At 37.2% G+C, this 18521-nt stretch overlaps 1 protein-coding gene across 6 annotated transcripts in view; it reads left to right on the forward strand.

Moving 5' to 3' along the window:
* Positions 1–14733, forward strand: part of LOC141432515 (ataxin-7-like protein 3) — a 17802-nt gene extending 3069 nt beyond the window's left edge. The window contains exons 1-6 of one of the 6 annotated variants that reach the window (XM_074094116.1): positions 1303–1404; positions 7781–8199; positions 8545–8731; positions 9404–9547; positions 10295–10540; positions 12763–14733. In XM_074094116.1, coding sequence (XP_073950217.1) covers positions 7845–8199; positions 8545–8731; positions 9404–9547; positions 10295–10532 — 924 coding nt within the window. In that variant the 5' untranslated portion in view covers positions 1303–1404; positions 7781–7844 and the 3' untranslated portion in view covers positions 10533–10540; positions 12763–14733. Of the gene's footprint in view, positions 1–1302; positions 1515–2020; positions 2096–2393; positions 2438–3378; positions 3604–7780; positions 8200–8544; positions 8732–9403; positions 9548–10294; positions 10541–12762 lie in introns of those variants that run through there. The other 5 variants (XM_074094111.1, XM_074094115.1, XM_074094113.1 and 2 more) reach the window with 5 other exon arrangements.
* Positions 14734–18521: the final 3788 nt, after the last annotated feature.

Genomic DNA, 18521 nt, shown 5'->3' on the forward strand with positions numbered 1-18521 from the left:
GATCATTGGAGGGGCTAGGTCTCCAGCTGCATTTCCAGTTGTTAGGACAGTAAGATTGTCCTTTTCATCACCACAGCTGTTATAAGGGTGTTTATCTTCTTTTTTGGCGAGTACACAACCAGGTTTAGGTGACAAGAAGAACGCGGTCTCGTCTGCGTTGAATATTCTGTGTGGGTCATTTAAAATAGTTTAAGTTATTTTCATCCAAATAACTTTCGATCTCAGTAAACCAAGTCCTGATGTTATTTTCAGACACCTTATCTCGAGCTCTTGACAAGTTGTCTGGCACTCTTTGTGTCAAGTTTTGATGTCTCATCATGAACGACTGAAACCACTTCTTGCTGGGCCTATGTTTGTATAAGCTAACAACGAAAAGTTGCAAAACCCCCACATTGTTACTTCAAAGTTAATATCTCAAAAACGGCTTAACCGATTTTGATAAAAGATATCTAAGAACCAACGCTAGAAAATCTGCTTTCAAATAAAAACGCGTTCAAATCGGTCGACCCATTTAAGAGCTACGGTGCCACAGAAGACAGACAGACACACGTAGCGGTCAAACTTATAATACCCCTCTTTATGCGTCGGGGGTTAAAAAGGATTTTGTCTGTTTGATCATTTTTATTATTTGCTGCTGCACTGTCTACTACGAATCTTTTGTCAGTGGAATATGTCTTTCAGATAACGCTAAATACCACTTTTCCAAAATGTCTTCTTCCCCTTTAGTTAAAAACTGTGCTCGGCCCCATAGCGCAACCCATTGTTGTTTTTCCGAAATTTTTATCATGGAGCGTAATCCTAGGTACTCCGAAACGTTCGCAGCAACTGCAATCTTTTCGCCATATTTACAGCTTCTACGGCTTTTTCTAACTGGTCGGAAGTATAATTTTTTCTCGGAGCCATCTGTAAGAACCAATCATCGACACATATTATTCCCCAATAATCGTCACTTGTCGATTACTGGTAGCTCGACTTTGATTAGTTTACTTCAAATATCTACCAAATAAGCAAAGTAAGAAGAACTATATTCGCTTGTCAAATGAAAAATGTTTCAAAAAATAATTATCGACACGTGTCGATTATTGGAAAAGTCAGTTTGTGAAAACTAGTGATCGACACCAACATTTTACTAATATCAAAATAAAATTAAACTTTCGTTATAACAAAAAATCGATCCTATAGTTCTTATAAAATCCCGTGAAAAACACAAAATTCAAATAAGTTACAATACATTAGTATAATGAACAAAAAAATGTACTCACTTCCTTAAGGATTTCACTAAGAAAGGTTGTTATTTTCACCGGTTCTCCAGCCGCAATCAGTTGTCACACCGCCATTTTCAAAACAAAATGGCGGATTTCGCTCAAATTTCAATGGGAGCCAGTCATAAGTGTGCTATCTATGGTACAGTGTTGCCATATCAAGAAATCGGTTTTCAACTCTTATTTTATTGAATCAAAAAATAAAGTGTCGGTTATTGGTTCTTGTCGGTCATTGGTGCCACTACGTTACTCGTAAGTACTTACGTGGAGTGAAATAAGAAAGTACTTGATAGTGTACAGGAGAAAATTATTGAAAGTTTTTCGGTTTGTTATCACATTGATTGTTAACACAATCCTTTGAATATTTCAAATTAATCATTGATACTGTTCGAATTGATTACTTGTGATGGAATTACTCTCCAAATCAGGTTTGCAGTAATTATAATAGATTGTAACTAACAATTAATTAATCATAATGATAATGGCGAGATGAACCAGATCCGGAACTGGGCGAGTGGCGAATGAATACATTAGCTCTGTACCCCTAGTGTAAGTTTTCGGTTACAAAATATGTCTCGATCGTGTTCGCGTTAAAATCTCAATTTATATGGAAACACGAACAGCGCCTCTAGCGGAACGTTTGCGATGTTCGTGTTTCCATACAAATTGAGCTTTTACCGCGAACGCGATCGAGACGTATTTTGTAACCGAAAACTTACACTAAAGGCACTGGGACCTCTGAGTAAATTTATGTTTAGGGGTGAGTATAGCTAGTGATATGGAGGCCAAGAAGAAAGATATTAATTAGCCCAGCTGTGGAACACAAATACAGGGTAAGAAGTATAAATAATAATTTTGCTATCTAGCCTACATAGCATTTGCCTACAACAAAGGGTTATCATGTTAAGCTTTTTACCTTTCCCTCTTACTATTTAATTTGACGACCAGATAGCCCTGTGGTTAGAGAACCTGACTACAAAGCTTGTGTTCCCGGGTTCGGTCCCCAATGAAGGCAAATATTTGTATAAAAAATATGAGTGTTTGTTCTCGAATCTTGGGTTTTGAATATGTATTAAAGAATATATCTATTTATTTCAGTATGTCTAGCCGTTGCTTAGTACCCGTCATACACCAGCTTTGCTTACTATGGGATTACTTAGGGCAATAAAATTAGTGTAAGTAAGTGTCCCGTGATATTTATTTTTAGTAACATAAAATAAAGGGCCATGTGTCATTCATTACACTTACCCAGAACAGATTTGATTCCGGATTTCTGCAGATATTGCGCATATGCTGGAATGGCGCCATAGTTGATGGTGTGGTCGTCATTTAGGGGGGTAAACACAGGGGGCATGAGGCCACGAGCGTTGAACACCACCTAGGAAAAATAAATAGTAAAATTCCCAATCCGCATGGGCTAGCATGGGAACTCCAGCCCAAGCCCTCTTAAGTTGATTTTCCACCGAGGCTAGACGAGAATTAAAATTTGTATCGCGGCGGCTGAGCTACTACGAAACTCGAAACTCGAAGTTCGTGTCGTGTGGTCCTCTGACCTGAGAGGATAGTACGATACGAACTTCGAGTTTCGAGTTTCGTAGTAGCCCTGTGGGCCCGCGAAAATGCATACAAATTTAAATTCTCGTCGCGGCTCGCCTCGCCGGTGAAAAATCACCATTATTTTGAGAAGCGTGTCCAGCAGTGGGGCGTATATAGGAACAGATGAAGATGAATTCTAATATTGGAATTTACAGGCTCTAAGATTCCAAGTGATTTGTCAAGATAAAATAATTACGTTCACTTGCAAATAAGTTGCCATGCTGTTTTAAATCATTTACATATGAAAAGTCATGAAGAATATTAATAGGACGGTAGAAAAATTGCGGTAGGAGAACGAATTATGCACCTACCTAAGAAATAAATCACAAGATAACAATGTCACCTCGATATTTACCTTTATAATTGTAAACACTTCGAATCGTTCGTGTTTATTGTAAAGGTTACCTGAAAGAGATCGGTCTGAAGCGATAACGCCGCCTATTGCTTACCTTAAAAAATCTCTATAGTTGTGTTTTCTGTACTGCTTACTATGTGTTGGCTTTCAATGAAGAGAGTTGTTGTATATTTTCCGCCAAATATTTACCTACCCTGTTTTTTTTTTTCGTAAACACATACCCACTGCTTTGTGGTGCTTAACAGAAACATTAATTTAATATTTAATTTTGTGTCACCCGGTAACAAAGCACACAGCTGTGCTTAATAGTGCTTACTTATTGTTGAATTTTAAAATTTTGAACTGTTCTTGTTAATTGCGAGGTGCAAACTTAGCTTGGTCGTGTTATAGGTAAGTATAGCATCATTTCAACTTGCACGAAAAACGCGGACGCGAAACAAAATGTGAAATTCACATTAACGAATTTGGATTATGGTATGGTGTGGGTACAAAAGAGTGACCTTAAAATAGAAATTGATTTTTCAAATGATGAATGATTAATTATAGAAACGTCATCTTACCATTTTGATCCTCGAAATAACTTTAGCTAAGTTACAGCAAGTGGCTCGTGACACGGCCGGGTTTCAACTGAATGAAACTAAATACTGCCAACTTAAGTGTACCTACGTATCATCGGTCTGTTTTTTTATCAGCCAGTTCAGCGTTATCTCGAATAAATTATTCTCTTGTGTAAATGAGCAACTGTTGTATAAGAATTAAGGCATTCGTTACATAATAAAATAACATTGTTTACACGATCACACACATTTTTCAGCTATTTTTTTTCGAGATTTCTAACTGCGGAAATGGTTTGGGAAGTAATTTGGTGTGTTTATTCCAGAAACTACATCCGATAATCAAAATAATACGGATACCGCGTATGCAGATCAAGAATAATCAGAATATTGATGATTGTAATAATTTATTTAAGTGTAGGTACATTACTAGTAACAACAAAGAATTTCATCAAATTATTCATATTTCTTTATTACTAAACGTAAAAAAAAAAGTTTTTTCGGATAAATGCAAAATATTAAACATTTCATTTTTTTATTTATTTTGTTCGTCGATTAGACCTTAACCAAATTACTTGTAATTCAAAAAACTACCGTGGTCCTTGGGTACGTAGTAATAAATACAGGTTACAACGAATAATAATAATTTGAATTTTTAGACTCGTATTGCAACAAAAACTAATAAAATGCACTAATAATATTAGTTATTAGGACTTATATTTTTCACTTGTATTTTATAACTCGTATTTTATTATGCAACAATAACTTACAAGTTACAGCCAAAATCACTAATATTATTAGCTTGTACTTTATTATGCAAAAGGCCCTGACAAGAGTTTCTATGGGCGTGTACCAACGTGTACACAAAATATCAGGCCGGTATTTCCATGTCGGTATTGTACGGCCGGGAAATAGTGTCACCCAAAATACCGAAACTGGCTATATAATAAATAACGCCATCATAACAAAAAAAAAAACATTTATTATATTTTTTGTATCTGAACTAAATTTTACAGTGTACTGTTTTTTTGCTGTAATTTTATTGTAATTAGAAAATTTGATTCTTAATTCGATCCTCATCGTAATTTTGATGTCTTCTGAATATTCTACTTAGGGAAAAAATCAGGAAGGTAACGTAAATCGTGTCTCTCTATAATTCAGAGTTCAGATATTCAACTAATTTAGAACAAACCAAATCAATCACGCTGCACTTGACGAACACTTTAAAAAGAAGTTGACATTTTCCGGAAAAGTTTTTAAATTTTAGCGGAAACCGCCGTGATTTTTATTACCGTAATGTTACCAGTATAATTAGTACAAATTGCCTACATTTGTGCTGCGGCTGCATTTCGATACCTCCTACGTATACTGGTACAAGTGACAAATTTCAGATTTTTAGTTTTTTGCAATTTTGTGATTAATATTTCCTTATTTACCTACCACAAAAAATTTGCACGGATATTCCCATTAGTTTTGGAAATAAAGTGACGTATATGAATGCATTTAACACCGTTTTGCTAATCGGTACAACGTATACTGAGGCAACCGGCATGCACCACTATACGCGGCACCGATATTGTCGCGGGGCCGGGGAAGTCCAGTGTAACTGGCAGTTGCCTCAGTGTACGCGCTAGCCGTCGCTGCGTGCGGACCGTTTAAACTGTTCTACGAACACATAATTTGGTAGTATATATAAAAAAAACATGTTTTGGTCTGACAATTGCGGAGGGCAAGACCACAATAGCCGTATTTCTCATAAACAGTCATGGAAACTAAATCCAATGTGAAACCTTTTCGTGATCTATTTCGCTATGATTTCTTTGGCAAATGTATGGGATGTCAACATAACATTGGTAGTACAACGGTTCCACCCCAGTACTAGTACGTGATTCAGTTTCCTCGGCTATACCTACATGAACGCGTGCTAGAAATATAACATTGCAGTATTACATTGCATTCTGGTAGTTGAGCATCCCCAAAAAGAAGGCGAAGGCATGCATGCTTTAATTAAAATGAGAACAGTAAATTTCAATATACCTACAGGTTGATAAAAAAAATCCTGTACTATACTGTAACCCATATTAGGGCTACTGATTACTAATACGATATAAGTGGGAAAACATCGAAATTAGAAAGTCTTCTTGCGACTCCACTTCCATGCAAAACTTTTTTTTTTCGAATCACAGTATTTTTCTACTTGGATCATATTAGTAATTAGTAGCCCTAATGTGGCTTAAAGTACTATACTTTAAGTTTTTAATAACCCCCTATACACATTTTTTTATACACACCTAAGAAATGGTACCTGGCTATGTATATGGCGAAAACGGGTAAACCGTATGAAGTTATAGAAGTTTCCCAAGACTCGGAAACAGACACAAAATTTAAATCTATTGTCAAGAAGACATTAATATATAAGGCGTATTATTAAAATTAATGATTATATCATGGATAGGGAAATTTGGAAATAATTCCGATCCGCATTGGCGAGTGCTTACTCCAAATAGCGAATTGAGAACTGTTTTAAATATGTAGTTGTGCTAAATACTTGTGATGTATAGATATCACTAAAATATGATTGTAAATCTGTTTTCAAAATATACCTAGGTTTATTGCCAGACTCTTCTCAACAGAGGTTTTTTCGAACCGGTGGTAGATTTTTTTGACATTCATAAGTGCTTGTTACAATCTAAATTGAATAAAGATATTTTGACTTTGACTCAATATTTCATGTCAAAGCTTGGCTTAAGCAAAGTGCTAATCAGACTCGCGCACGAAGGGTTCCATACCATCTATACAACTTCATTAGGATTAGCAAAAAATGGCAAAAAATTACATTTGTTGTATGGGGGCCCCCTTAAATATTTATTCTGTTCTATTTTTTGTTATATATATATATATATCGACTACAGTTATACATAATCTGTGAAAATTTCAACTGTCTAACTATCATGGTTCATGAGATACAGCCTGGTGACAGACGGACGGACAGCGAAGTAGTATATAGAAGTAGGGTTTCCGTTTATACCCTTTGGGTACGGAACCCTGAAGAGGCACAAAAAGCTAAACCGTTATGTGGATACAAATGGGTGCGATGCGATAATATGTATCACATGAGGAACCTTTCACAATAAAATACGAGTACACATTTGAACAGGAATACGAATCCATTGAATGTGCTTCCATTAATTTAAAGCACTTAATACAATTACTTTTCTTAATAAAACCATTTATATTTCAAGTGAGGTTTTTTATAAAGGTATATTTCTGTATTTTGTATAGCACGTTTAAAACATTACTAGCGGTATATTGGTACAAGTGGCATGCTAATGTTAGCGTATATTGATGCAAGTGATAAAAACGTTTATAAATCAATAGATGAAGGTAAAAGAGCATCTGTTTTATTGTTCATTGCAAGCCATATAAGTATTTCATCTAAAAATTCATATACAATATAAAAATATCGTTAGATCAGTAATCTACGCATTACGCCGTATACTGGAGCAAGTGGTAATTAGCTCAGTATACCGCACAACTACAAGATGTAAAATACGCGTATAGTAGTGTATCTGCAATTTTCTCAAAAACTATAAGAAATTTCAAAATTCCATGAATACAGGTAGAAAGCAAATATTTTCTTTGGAACCAATGCAAAATTTTGAAAAGTTATATCATCAAATGAGAAAGTTACAGGTTTTGGAACCTTTGAACAGCTCTCCTGTAAATTTATGATTATGCACTTGTACCAGTATACGTAGGAGGTGTCGATTTGTAGTGCTAGTGCACTAGAATCAAAAATAAAAAATATTTCAAATCATATTTTTATAATAATTTTGTAAAAATAAGTACCTTACCAAAAAAACCGTGTTGACTGATTTGTGGGCCATACAATAAATTTTCTTTCATTTCATTTGACATTTCTTTCTGTTCTGTCTTCTGTCATGGTCATATCATAATGTCATTCATTCAATAATACAAATTACAAAACATTTTTTTTTCGTTTCTCATTTCAGTGCAGTTGCAGATAGTTTTGTGTTTTTAACTTGCTGCCTAAAAAGCTGTGCTTCGGAAATCACGATGAATACGATAGTAAGTGAACTAAGTATGAACGACTTAAATCACAAGTTCTTTGAAATAATGCAGAACGAGAGTAACGCAGAAGATGCAGCCAATTTTATTTACGATAGTGTACTCGACGATGTAGCCATCGGGTTTATTTTTGAGTTCCACCATGGACTGAAAACTGGACTAACCGATTTAATAGAAGGAGAAAAGGAAGACGAAGAGCCCTACAAGATAATAAATTCGCCGGAGTGCGATGTGTTTGGATTTTCCGTGTTGAAAAAGACTGCAGACAGCAACTGTTCTTGCCCTAATTGCGAGAGACCTGTGTCGGCGACCAGATTTGCTCCTCATTTGGAAAAATGCATGGGTAAGTTTTTAAAAATTGGATAATAGTGTTAAATTCAAGAGCATAAGCTTAACAACAACACAGTCAAAATTCTGCTGCTCCATCTATAATTAAATGTATATTTCATTATGTTTAACCTGTAAATGTTTGGACGGGGTGTTCTTTTCATATTTTTTTTTTATAGTAACATACATATAGATATATTTAGTTAAGGTTTCTTAGGTAAGTTCCTTTGTTTTCTTTTTAACTATTATTGTCATGTGTCTTACAAAAGTAAATAAATGAGTGTAGGTATTGTAATTGTTATGTTTTAGTTGTGTTATAAAAATTAAAAGGAATTAAAAAAAAAATTAAAATCATTTTTAGGCATGGGCCGCAACAGCTCTCGTATTGCATCCCGCCGCATTGCTTCCAACAGTCGAGAGCCAACCTCATATGCAGGACTCCTCAGTGATGATGAAGACGATGTTGACTGGGCTGGAGGCTCCCTGCAGAATGAGCGTCGGAAAAGACGGATCAAGAACAACAATAGGAAGCCAAATAAACTTCATAAGTAGGTTTCAGTAAACATGCCATAATGACATAGTATCTCAATTGCAATATACATGGAGATGTTCTAGTTGTAGTTTGGCATGGGAATTACACCCCAAACCCTCTTACTCTAAGAATATGCCTTTGCTCAGCATTCAGGCTAAACTAGGCTGGATTATTGATTGATAACAATCAATGCATAATAAGGACTACCGTTTTCGCGCTCACCAGTTGGCGCCACTGTAGACAAAGGTCCTGCCTGATGTGTAGTGGTTTGTTTGTTATTATGGGTGTGAAAACAAAATTACATTTAAATCATATTTAAAGGTATTAAACCGTACCATAAAAATATCAAGCATGCCACAGTCTTGTGTAGTCCCGTTTTGTTTGGAAAAAAGGGAGGACAAAGGTTTCCGAAAGACAAAACTCTCAAAACACAGATATTCATTGCCCCGTAATGTATATTTGCCATAATTAATTTCAGGTATTGCAAAATATTCACAAAAATATTCTAATTATAAATAAACCCGCGTAGCTCACCCAAAAACTATGAGATTTGACATTTCAGAGACCTCTTGCAACACTAGCGCCTCTAGCGGCGAATTCATACGTGATAGCCCTCATTATCTTGTTGTTTTGAAGTTATATCTTGTAGTTTAGTTCATAGTTAACAGTTTTTAATTTAATATTACAGCGGAAATAACAGGAATAATGGGTCACAGAATTCAGACTCAAATGATGGTGTCACATATGACACAATGACTGCCAATGAGAAGAAAAACTTACTGCTACAAATTTGTGGAGTTGTGTCAGAGCACACAAAGAAATTGTGCACAAGGTATTTTTTTTTATTCAACTGGATGGCAAACAAACAAGTGGGTCTCCTGATGGTAAGAGATGACCACCGCCCATAAACATCTGCAACACCAGGGGTATTGCAGATACGTTGCCAACCTAGAGGCCTAAGATGGGATACCTCAAGTGCCAGTAATTTCATAGGCTGTCTTACTCTCCATGCCGAAACACAACAGTGCAAACACTGCTGCTTCACGGCAGAATTAGCAAGCAAGATGGTGGTAGCAATCCGGGAGGACCTTGCACAAGGTCCTACCACCTGCATGTATGTATGTAATTTATATCCCTGAAATTGAAATCCATCGCATTGGCAATGGCTAAACATGCATAAAGTAGATTAATATGTATTTGAGTATTCCCAAATACATATTAAACACACAAGACTGAAGAACAAACATTTATATTTATGATACAATGATAATTAATTTATTATAATCTGCCGCTAAGTGCCCTGGGCTGAAATTGACCTGAATTGTAGTAAGTAAATCTCGAACTCAATGTATGGAAACCACAAATTTAGTCTGACTAATTTCAACAAATGTGTAGGTGTATATTAACTGTGTACAAATTCCTATCCACAACAAGCTTCGTCAGTAGCTATCCAAAATAACCACTAAACCTTGAAGATATGTTTACCTGGCCCAAACATTCCATATATACAAAAAAATATATACAACCAATTAAAAAAAACAAAACAAATTTGTTTAATTCAAGTTCTAAAATATTTCAGATCAACCCGTTGCCCGCAACACACTGAAGAGCAACGCCGGACACTCCGCAACACAGTCCTGGAGCCTTCAACCCCAGAGTCCCAGACCATGGGCCTGGGACCGGACGACGCTGGCTCCCCGCCTGACTCCAGCCCCTCGTCTTCCTGCTCCTCGTCGAGTCGCAAGCGGGACCGCCATCGCGTCCCTCCCAAGACTAAGAACAAGCGGGAACGAATGTCGCCTAATGGAAGGGACTAATATCACAGGTTAGTTAATAAACCCTGTTATCCACACGCAAAATAGGCGCACTTAGACGTCGAGTTGCGGAAAACAGCCCGCTAATACCGCTAGTACATATAGGGACAGCTGGGCTACTACGAAACTCGAAGTTCGTATCGTACTGTCCCTCTCGCTCTCTCATTAAATAGTATAAGTGTGACCGCACGACACGAACTTCGAGTTTCGTAGTAGCCCAGCAGGTACTACAGGTCGCCGCGCGCGCCAGCTCAACCACTTAATTTGAATACCCATTTTTATCGATCTAAAAGAAAACTAGACTCAGCGTTATTACCTTGTGTAGATTTATCTTGTTTGAGTGAGTATAAGTATTCTATGTCTAAGCTCAAGATCGGACTCTGGTCAATCCAACTGCTCTTTAATTTCGTGGGATGTATATGAAGTGTCCACAGAAAGAAAATGTCAAGTCAACTTTTTTTAATTGTGGTTTTAGTCTCAAAATGTAGAGCTCACAAAGTACTAACTTACCATTGAATTCATCATCATCATCATGTCAGCCGAAAGACGTCCACTGCTGGACATAGGCCTCCCCCAAGGCTCTCCACTCAGACCGGTCTTGTGCTTTCCGCATCCACCGCGATCCCGCGATCTTAACCAAGGCGTCGCTCCATCTTGTTGGAGGCCTACCGACAGCTCGTCTCCCGGTCCGCGGACGCCATTCGAGAACCTTCTGGCCCCATCGGCCATCCGTCCTGCGAGCAATGTGCCCCGCCCACTGCCACTTTAGATTCGCCATTGAATTTAATAATCTATAAATATTATTAAATGTATTTTTTTAACTTTTAAAGAAATGGTAACCATAGTAATTGTTCGTGATGACTAACTTTTAAACCAAACTCAAAAAGTTCCTTAGGTGACTAGACATGGTCTTTCCGTGGTCCCTTCATATATATGCAACTAGCTATTGCCCGCGGTTTCGCCCGCGTGGAATTCGGTAATCGCGCGCTGTTCCTAGCTAGCGCATAAACTATCTCCATGCCAAAAATCACGTCGTTCCGTCGCTCCGTTTCGACGTGAAAGACGGACAAACATACAAACACACACACTTTCGCATTTATAATATTAGTATGGATTTATCGGAATCGAAAGCGGAACCAGAAACGGAATCGGAACCGGAACCAGAATCGGAGCCTGAGTGACAGGTTAACGAGATCTTAAGGGTAGGTCTACTAAACCTGAGGGTCTATTGCGTAATGTTTCTGACACTCGCGATCACAATCAAATGATAGTTTTCGCATACAAAAACTGTCATTTGATTATGATCGCGAATGTCAGGAACGTTACATGAACCTCTGTTTGTTTTTGATGTACGCCGCTTATGTCCAGTCGCCGCGCTAAGCATTGGCATCCGAAGACATCCATCTGTTTCAAAAGTAGCGGAACCGGAACCGAAACGGATGTTTAATATCAAAGGGAAGTTCGGACTTAACGAAAACGGAATCGGAGCTCCGTAATATCCCTGATATCCTACTTAATATTATAAATGTTTAAGTTTGTGAGTTTGTGAGTGAGTATGTTTGTTACTTCTTCACGCTGAAACGGCTGGACGGATTTGGATGAAATTTGGCAAAAAGTTAGTTTATAACCTGGATACTTTTTATCCCAATTTTCCCACGGGATAGGGATAAAATCTCTAAATACCAACCGCTGGGTTTACTCATGAAATTTGGTATGTAAGTAGCTGAACATCTGGAATAACACATAGACTACTTTTTATCCCGATGATCCCACGGGATAGGGATAAAATCTCGAACTAATAACCGCTGGGCTTAGAGTCATGAAATTTAATATGTAGACAGCTGGACATCTGGAATAAAAAATAGCCTACTTTTTATTCCAATATTCCCACGGGATAGGGATAAAATCTCGAAATAACAACCGCTGGGCTTAGTCATGTTTGACCATAATTGTTTTTAATGTAACATCAATGAAAACAACGATTTAATTTTCGGGAATTCACACAGGAATTTTTAAAAATCCCGGAATTTCAATTTAGCTGCTGGACCTAATGATTTACGTGTGCAAAGCCGCGGGTAAACACTAGTATGGGTATAATTATGGATATGGATGCACCTCAATCCCATGTTTCTCTCTCTCTCTCTCTCTCTCTCTCTCAATCCAGTAATCCAGTAAAGATTGGTGACCAGGCCCTATCTCGCCCTGTCTGTGACGATTTCCTTTATTTCCACAGCTATGGGACCGCCGACGTTGCTTGCAAGTAGCAGTCGCCGAGCACATTTCAGCGTATCAACTGCAGAAGAAAATAGATTTGCTGCGTGTCTACGATAACTATGGGAAGTACTCTATTATATAGAGTAACGTAGCACTGTTAATGTGCCATGTATATTGGTGTTATTTACTAAAAGTGACTGCAGAAGCCCGATCTATCCGATCATAGTCTAGAAATATTTATTGCATAAATTGCAGCAGTGGTTCTATACCACGCGGTCCACGCGTCATATAAATCTGTCTAAAAGTTCATTACTTACTTAATACTCAGTTTTGACGCATTTTTGAGATACATTTTTTATGCGACGTCTTTACGTTACTCCCGGATTGTGTTCGAATCGCTTAACGGTATAGTGCCTATTCAATTATTGGAATTATACCTTTATAGTTTTTGTGGTACTAGTCGTGCCAATTAACTTTTAGGCAAAGTTAGGCGGCGGAAGGTATAGAAGGATAGGTATTCGTTCTCCTAAATAGAACACTTGAATGTCCTCGGTCAAAGGTAGGCATTATGAACATTATAAATCTATAATATAAATAGACTCATACCTATAGAAAAATATCTTATTTTCATTTGGTTTATTCGCTGCAAACTTATGGAGTTTTAGAGACGCAGATTGGGAACTCTTGATTGAGTTTTATACAATAACTCAGCATATATCAACTGTAACTATATTTTTGAAGCAAAATGCTTATAGGTAATAGCAAACATTTTGTATAAAATGATAACTTTTAGCTGATCTTCCATCTGTTTTCTACTCTATTGTTGTACTATACATATGCTTTTATAGGGCTTCTAAATAACATTCCCATCTAAACAAGTGATTGTGTAATATAAATAATCAAAGGAAATCATGATTTTACGGATTTTTTTTTCTGGTTGAACTATTTAACATTGCTTTAATGTAGTTAATTGTGTGTGTAGAATAATGCGGATTGCGGCCCCCGATCGCGCTGTTTGCGCACTCGAAAGCTGAGGGCAGGCGCCACCTTGTAATTCACGAGCCAGTTTTACTATAATCGAAATTAGATAAAAATTTTAGCAGATTTTCTGTTCATTAGAAAAATTATAAAAAATATTTAATGTCGCGCAACAATATCTTGACAAGTTTGTGCGTGACACTCGGAACCCTGTCGCAGTCAGCATTTGCGGCACTTATAAAAAAAATCTTGATAAGGGCAGCTGAGGCTCCCTGCGATGTCGTCCAACATCAAAGATATTTCCCATTTGTTAGATAGTTCGACTTCAGGCTGGTCAACTTCGAATTCAATATACTGAAAGGAGAAGACCTTATTCGCTGTTATCTGCACGCATTTCTTTGTCCCCACTGCGAATCATAGGTAGTGCCACGAGAGTTGAAGTGAATGATTACACCCACAGCTACATGAAGAACTGATTGCATAAACGGAGAATCCCGCTGTCATTACATGTTCTTGTGTGCGTGACCTCAGCTCTGGGGGCATTACCTATACTTGAGTTTTTTTCTTTTCGGCCGTCGTTCGTATATAGCGCGAAAGAAAAGGGTGCAAATAACTAGGAATATACAAGGCACGTACAGACCCTTCTGTAAAGTGTTATCAAGACTGCTGGTAAAAAATAATTGACACGTAACCGAAAATTGCTGTTTTTCTCAGAGCTTGTTTTTGTAAAAATCAGGCTGGAATATAATAATCAACCTTTATAACCAGCACAAATGTATTTTAGCTTTGATTATTTATTGATAAGTGAGATGGGCCACAAGAAAAAATCAAATCAAAGAGACAACAGAAAAGACAGAAGAGCTATAACTATACCAAACATTACATTGCAAACAAGCACTTCCGTTTACTTGGCTTTAGCCCCTTCTCAAACTAAGGAACTAAATTGAATTGTGAATATTCATTATGTTAAGAATCTGATAATTCACTGATAAAATAAAACAATCGATATTCATTTGTAGTTTCAATTTCCCCGGAACCAGGAGTTACCCGGAGCTTTACGTTGTCATATTGCCCCTTACTACTTGTACTATTACATATTCTTTGCTCTTACAACCCGCGGCAACGTAAGTATAGCGGTGACAGTTAATAGCGCATAAGTACAGAATAAGGTATCGCGGGGGAACGACCGAAGCGCGGGGCGGAGAGAGCCTACGTTAAAATTACGGATGACCGCTACACTTACGTGCCGCGAGCTGTACTGCATTTGTAACAAAGATGTGCGAGAAATGTGTTTTTCATGAACCAATAGAAACTTCATTTACCTATCCTCGCACAGCACCGCTCTGGTGAAAACAGCTGAGCGGAGCGAAGCGAGGTAAATGAAGCGTTTCTATTGGTTCATGAAAAACACATTCCTCGTAACACATCCTCGCACATCTCTGGTGGAAACGCAAACTAACAGTTAGGGGGAAGGGGAGGAAGAGGATCTTCATGGAAGTTTGAAACCAAAACAAAGGGGTAAAAGAATAAACCATTTATTTAATAATCATAATAGTAACTGTATTGAAATATTTACATTACAAATATAGTATAGATATCACATAAAACACATCTCAAAGAATGTAAACGCGAAACAATGATTTCCGATGTAAGTACCTACCTAAATGATTCTCAATAGATCTTTGGAATGGGACGCATGTAAAGAAAGACATAAGTACCTACATACATAACACGTTTAATAAATTCAAAGTTGTAAAGTTTATTTTCGATTAACTTTAAAAAAAAACGAAAATATAAACCTTCACAAAAACGGCCAAACCGCTACATTTTGTAGTTGTAAGAAGTTGTAAAAGTCAATACTAAAAAGGAACGCGTCAACGTGGACATAATCCAAACTAACTCTATTTAAAATCCATTTGTGCTTTATCACCCGACTGCAAAGGGTTATGTTTTCATCTTTCATCATCAATAACACATTTATGCCACAGATGTATGAGAAGAATGGATACCACGTTAAAAAATGGCGGGTGCTGTATTTTATTGTCTAAGTTAACAGGGCCTGGTTAACAAGAGCCCCAAGCGGCGCCATTAGGTACTTACCCCGACATCCCAGGGCGCCATGACGCACCGATTAGGACCCCGATCCTAGTTTTAATATTACAAGGATTGTATCGTACATGGTGACACTCCAAACTCTGTTTTGTGATTTCAATACTTGCCATTCATCAGTAATTTATGCGCACGAACGCCGTCAAGGTTTATAAATGATATTTTCAAATAACTTTCCGAAACTTAATTCTAAATACATATGTCGTCCATATAGAACACCACAGACAAGTAAGTGTAGTTTAGACGTTCGTGCAAGAAGTTAAACATTCACACATTGAAATAAAAGCGCAGCTAACAGCTTAAAACTGGTCATTATTTTAGAACATCTATAGTCTAGAACATAAGCTTTAGTGTATTAAAATACTATGATTACTCCACTAACGTTGGTGTTTACATACTGCATTAACTTATGAAGGATGTAAGTACTTTAATTACAAATATAAACCCTATTTTAATATTGCTTCTAAAGCAGACCGTTTTATTAAAATCGATTTAGTCTATTCTGCATTCGAATGTTTGTACTAAGCACCGTAGCTCCGGCTAGAACTATGCGACACCGTCGCCGCGGCTAACGCTTTTTCTATTCATTACGCAGTCGAAACGCACGCCTCACAATAGTCATCCGCCAACACACGCAATGAATAGAAAACACTTGCCGCACATAATACGGTATTTGACTATTTTGTTTGTATATGTTTTATAAATTAAAACATATACAAACAAAATCGTTTTCGAATAGAGAAACAATTTTTAAACTACCTTTACAAATATTAAAGTTATAAAGCTTTGAAATTCAAGATTAGACAGAGAAAGACATACTAGCGTGTGACGTCACACGCTAGTGGCGCCATACTTGCTGCATAGAGAAAAGCGTTTGAGAAAGAGACAGGTATATAGATGTTTCAAAAAATCACTATAAATCCAATTTTCAACCGATTTAAGTTTTCTCTTCGCTAAACACAGTCTGTATATCTATATTTTCATAATAATACTAGCTGTTGCCCGCGGCTTCGCCCCCGTTGTATTTTCTCTGTATTTTCTTCCATAAAAACCTTCTCCTGACAATAATAAACGCAACAAAAAAAGAATTAGCGAAATCGAACCGTTCAATCCGCGCGCCGGATCCTATTATCAATGTTGTAGTTTGCAGAATGATAGCGACTAGACTGCGTGTGACACTCAAGAGCAATCAAACAGCTCAGATTCTAAAAAATATCCTATGTATCGTAGCCGAGAACCGATTTTGGAAATCACGCTTGTCAAAATACGTTCTAAAGTGGTCAAATACTGTATTCCCGGATCCCGGGCGATTTATGACTTGTAAGGGAATAAGGCCATTGCCCTATTCTCCTTTCAGCCTTACGATGCTGTTGGCATCCAGAAGCGTGGTCGAAAGCTTAGCTTGCCCGGCTATACTCTATATCGCTCATTTTCTTAGGGAACCGTTGGCATGCCTAAGTACAGGTCAATACACAAGTGCTGGCACAAATGGATTGAATGAGTGAATGATAATGTCTATGGCTGCATAACGAAATGATTTAAATAAATGCAGGTTGATTCAATAAGTGATAATCGTGTTGTAAGAAGTATTATATACTTGTTGTGTTGTTGTTGTTGTACTTAAAACCTAACATTGCTAAAAGTGGCTCCGAAGCGGTAACGTTTCGTGTGCTCTGCCTACCCCATTTGGGAATACAGGCAATATGTTTGTGTGTGTATATACTTGTTTACAAAATATTAGGAGTCCCTACATAAGAACGGCACTCACAGTGACAAGTGTCATTTTTTCGTTCAATTCATTCGTGTCAGCTCTTGTGAATTGATCTATACTCGCGGATCTCGCGATCGCGAGCCCTGGCCACAATTAAAATAGCAACTACTTGACAAACTTAATTTGAAATGTTTTCTACAATATCATTACAAATTAGTGACATGATTAATACCTTAGGTAAGGCGTGATGCAAGTCATTGTGATTTGCGTTCGAACTAGGAACCTTTAGCCTCTTGTTTGATCTTTTTAGGGCTTCTCTCACGATCGATTCTTGGAAGTATTCGACCACTAGAAATAAGAAAAATAATGAGACCGTCACAAAGGACAAGTTTACCGGTTATTACCATCGTGGGATAGCTAAAAATATTAGTACTTTCGAATGAAACTATAAAGCGTCCTTCACGATATATGGGATCTTTAAAATTTCGGTTAATTATCATCTAACGTCGCAAAAGTCCTTTAGATGGTAACACAAGAACACGAATAAAATCTGCAACACACAGCACGAGTTTAAAACAGCCAAAATTCACTAGAAAATACTGATTTCATCAGAGCTAAAAAAAAAATTTCCACTGGAACACATTTGCTAAAGCACAACTAAAATTATCAGAGTATGTTACTGAATTAGGTATGATGTGATAGAACAATCAACCTCGTCAATTTATGCACTAGGTTTATTTTTATACTCGCAGTGTGAAAACGGCGTAATACAGAGGCACAAGAATTGACGCCATTATTGTCTATACACTATCAATGTGGAGAAAACTTGCATTATTGGCCTCCAATTATCACGCTGAAATCTGTATTTGTGTTGAACTCATCTGAGGCAGTGAAATAAGAATACTATCAACTTATGAAGAAAAAACTACATAGGTAATAATGAATCGTAGCAATAACTAGTGAACTGATGAACTACAATT

The sequence above is a fragment of the Choristoneura fumiferana genome, chromosome 11 (genome assembly GCF_025370935.1).
Source record: "Choristoneura fumiferana chromosome 11, NRCan_CFum_1, whole genome shotgun sequence".
Taxonomy (NCBI): Eukaryota; Metazoa; Arthropoda; class Insecta; order Lepidoptera; family Tortricidae; genus Choristoneura; species Choristoneura fumiferana.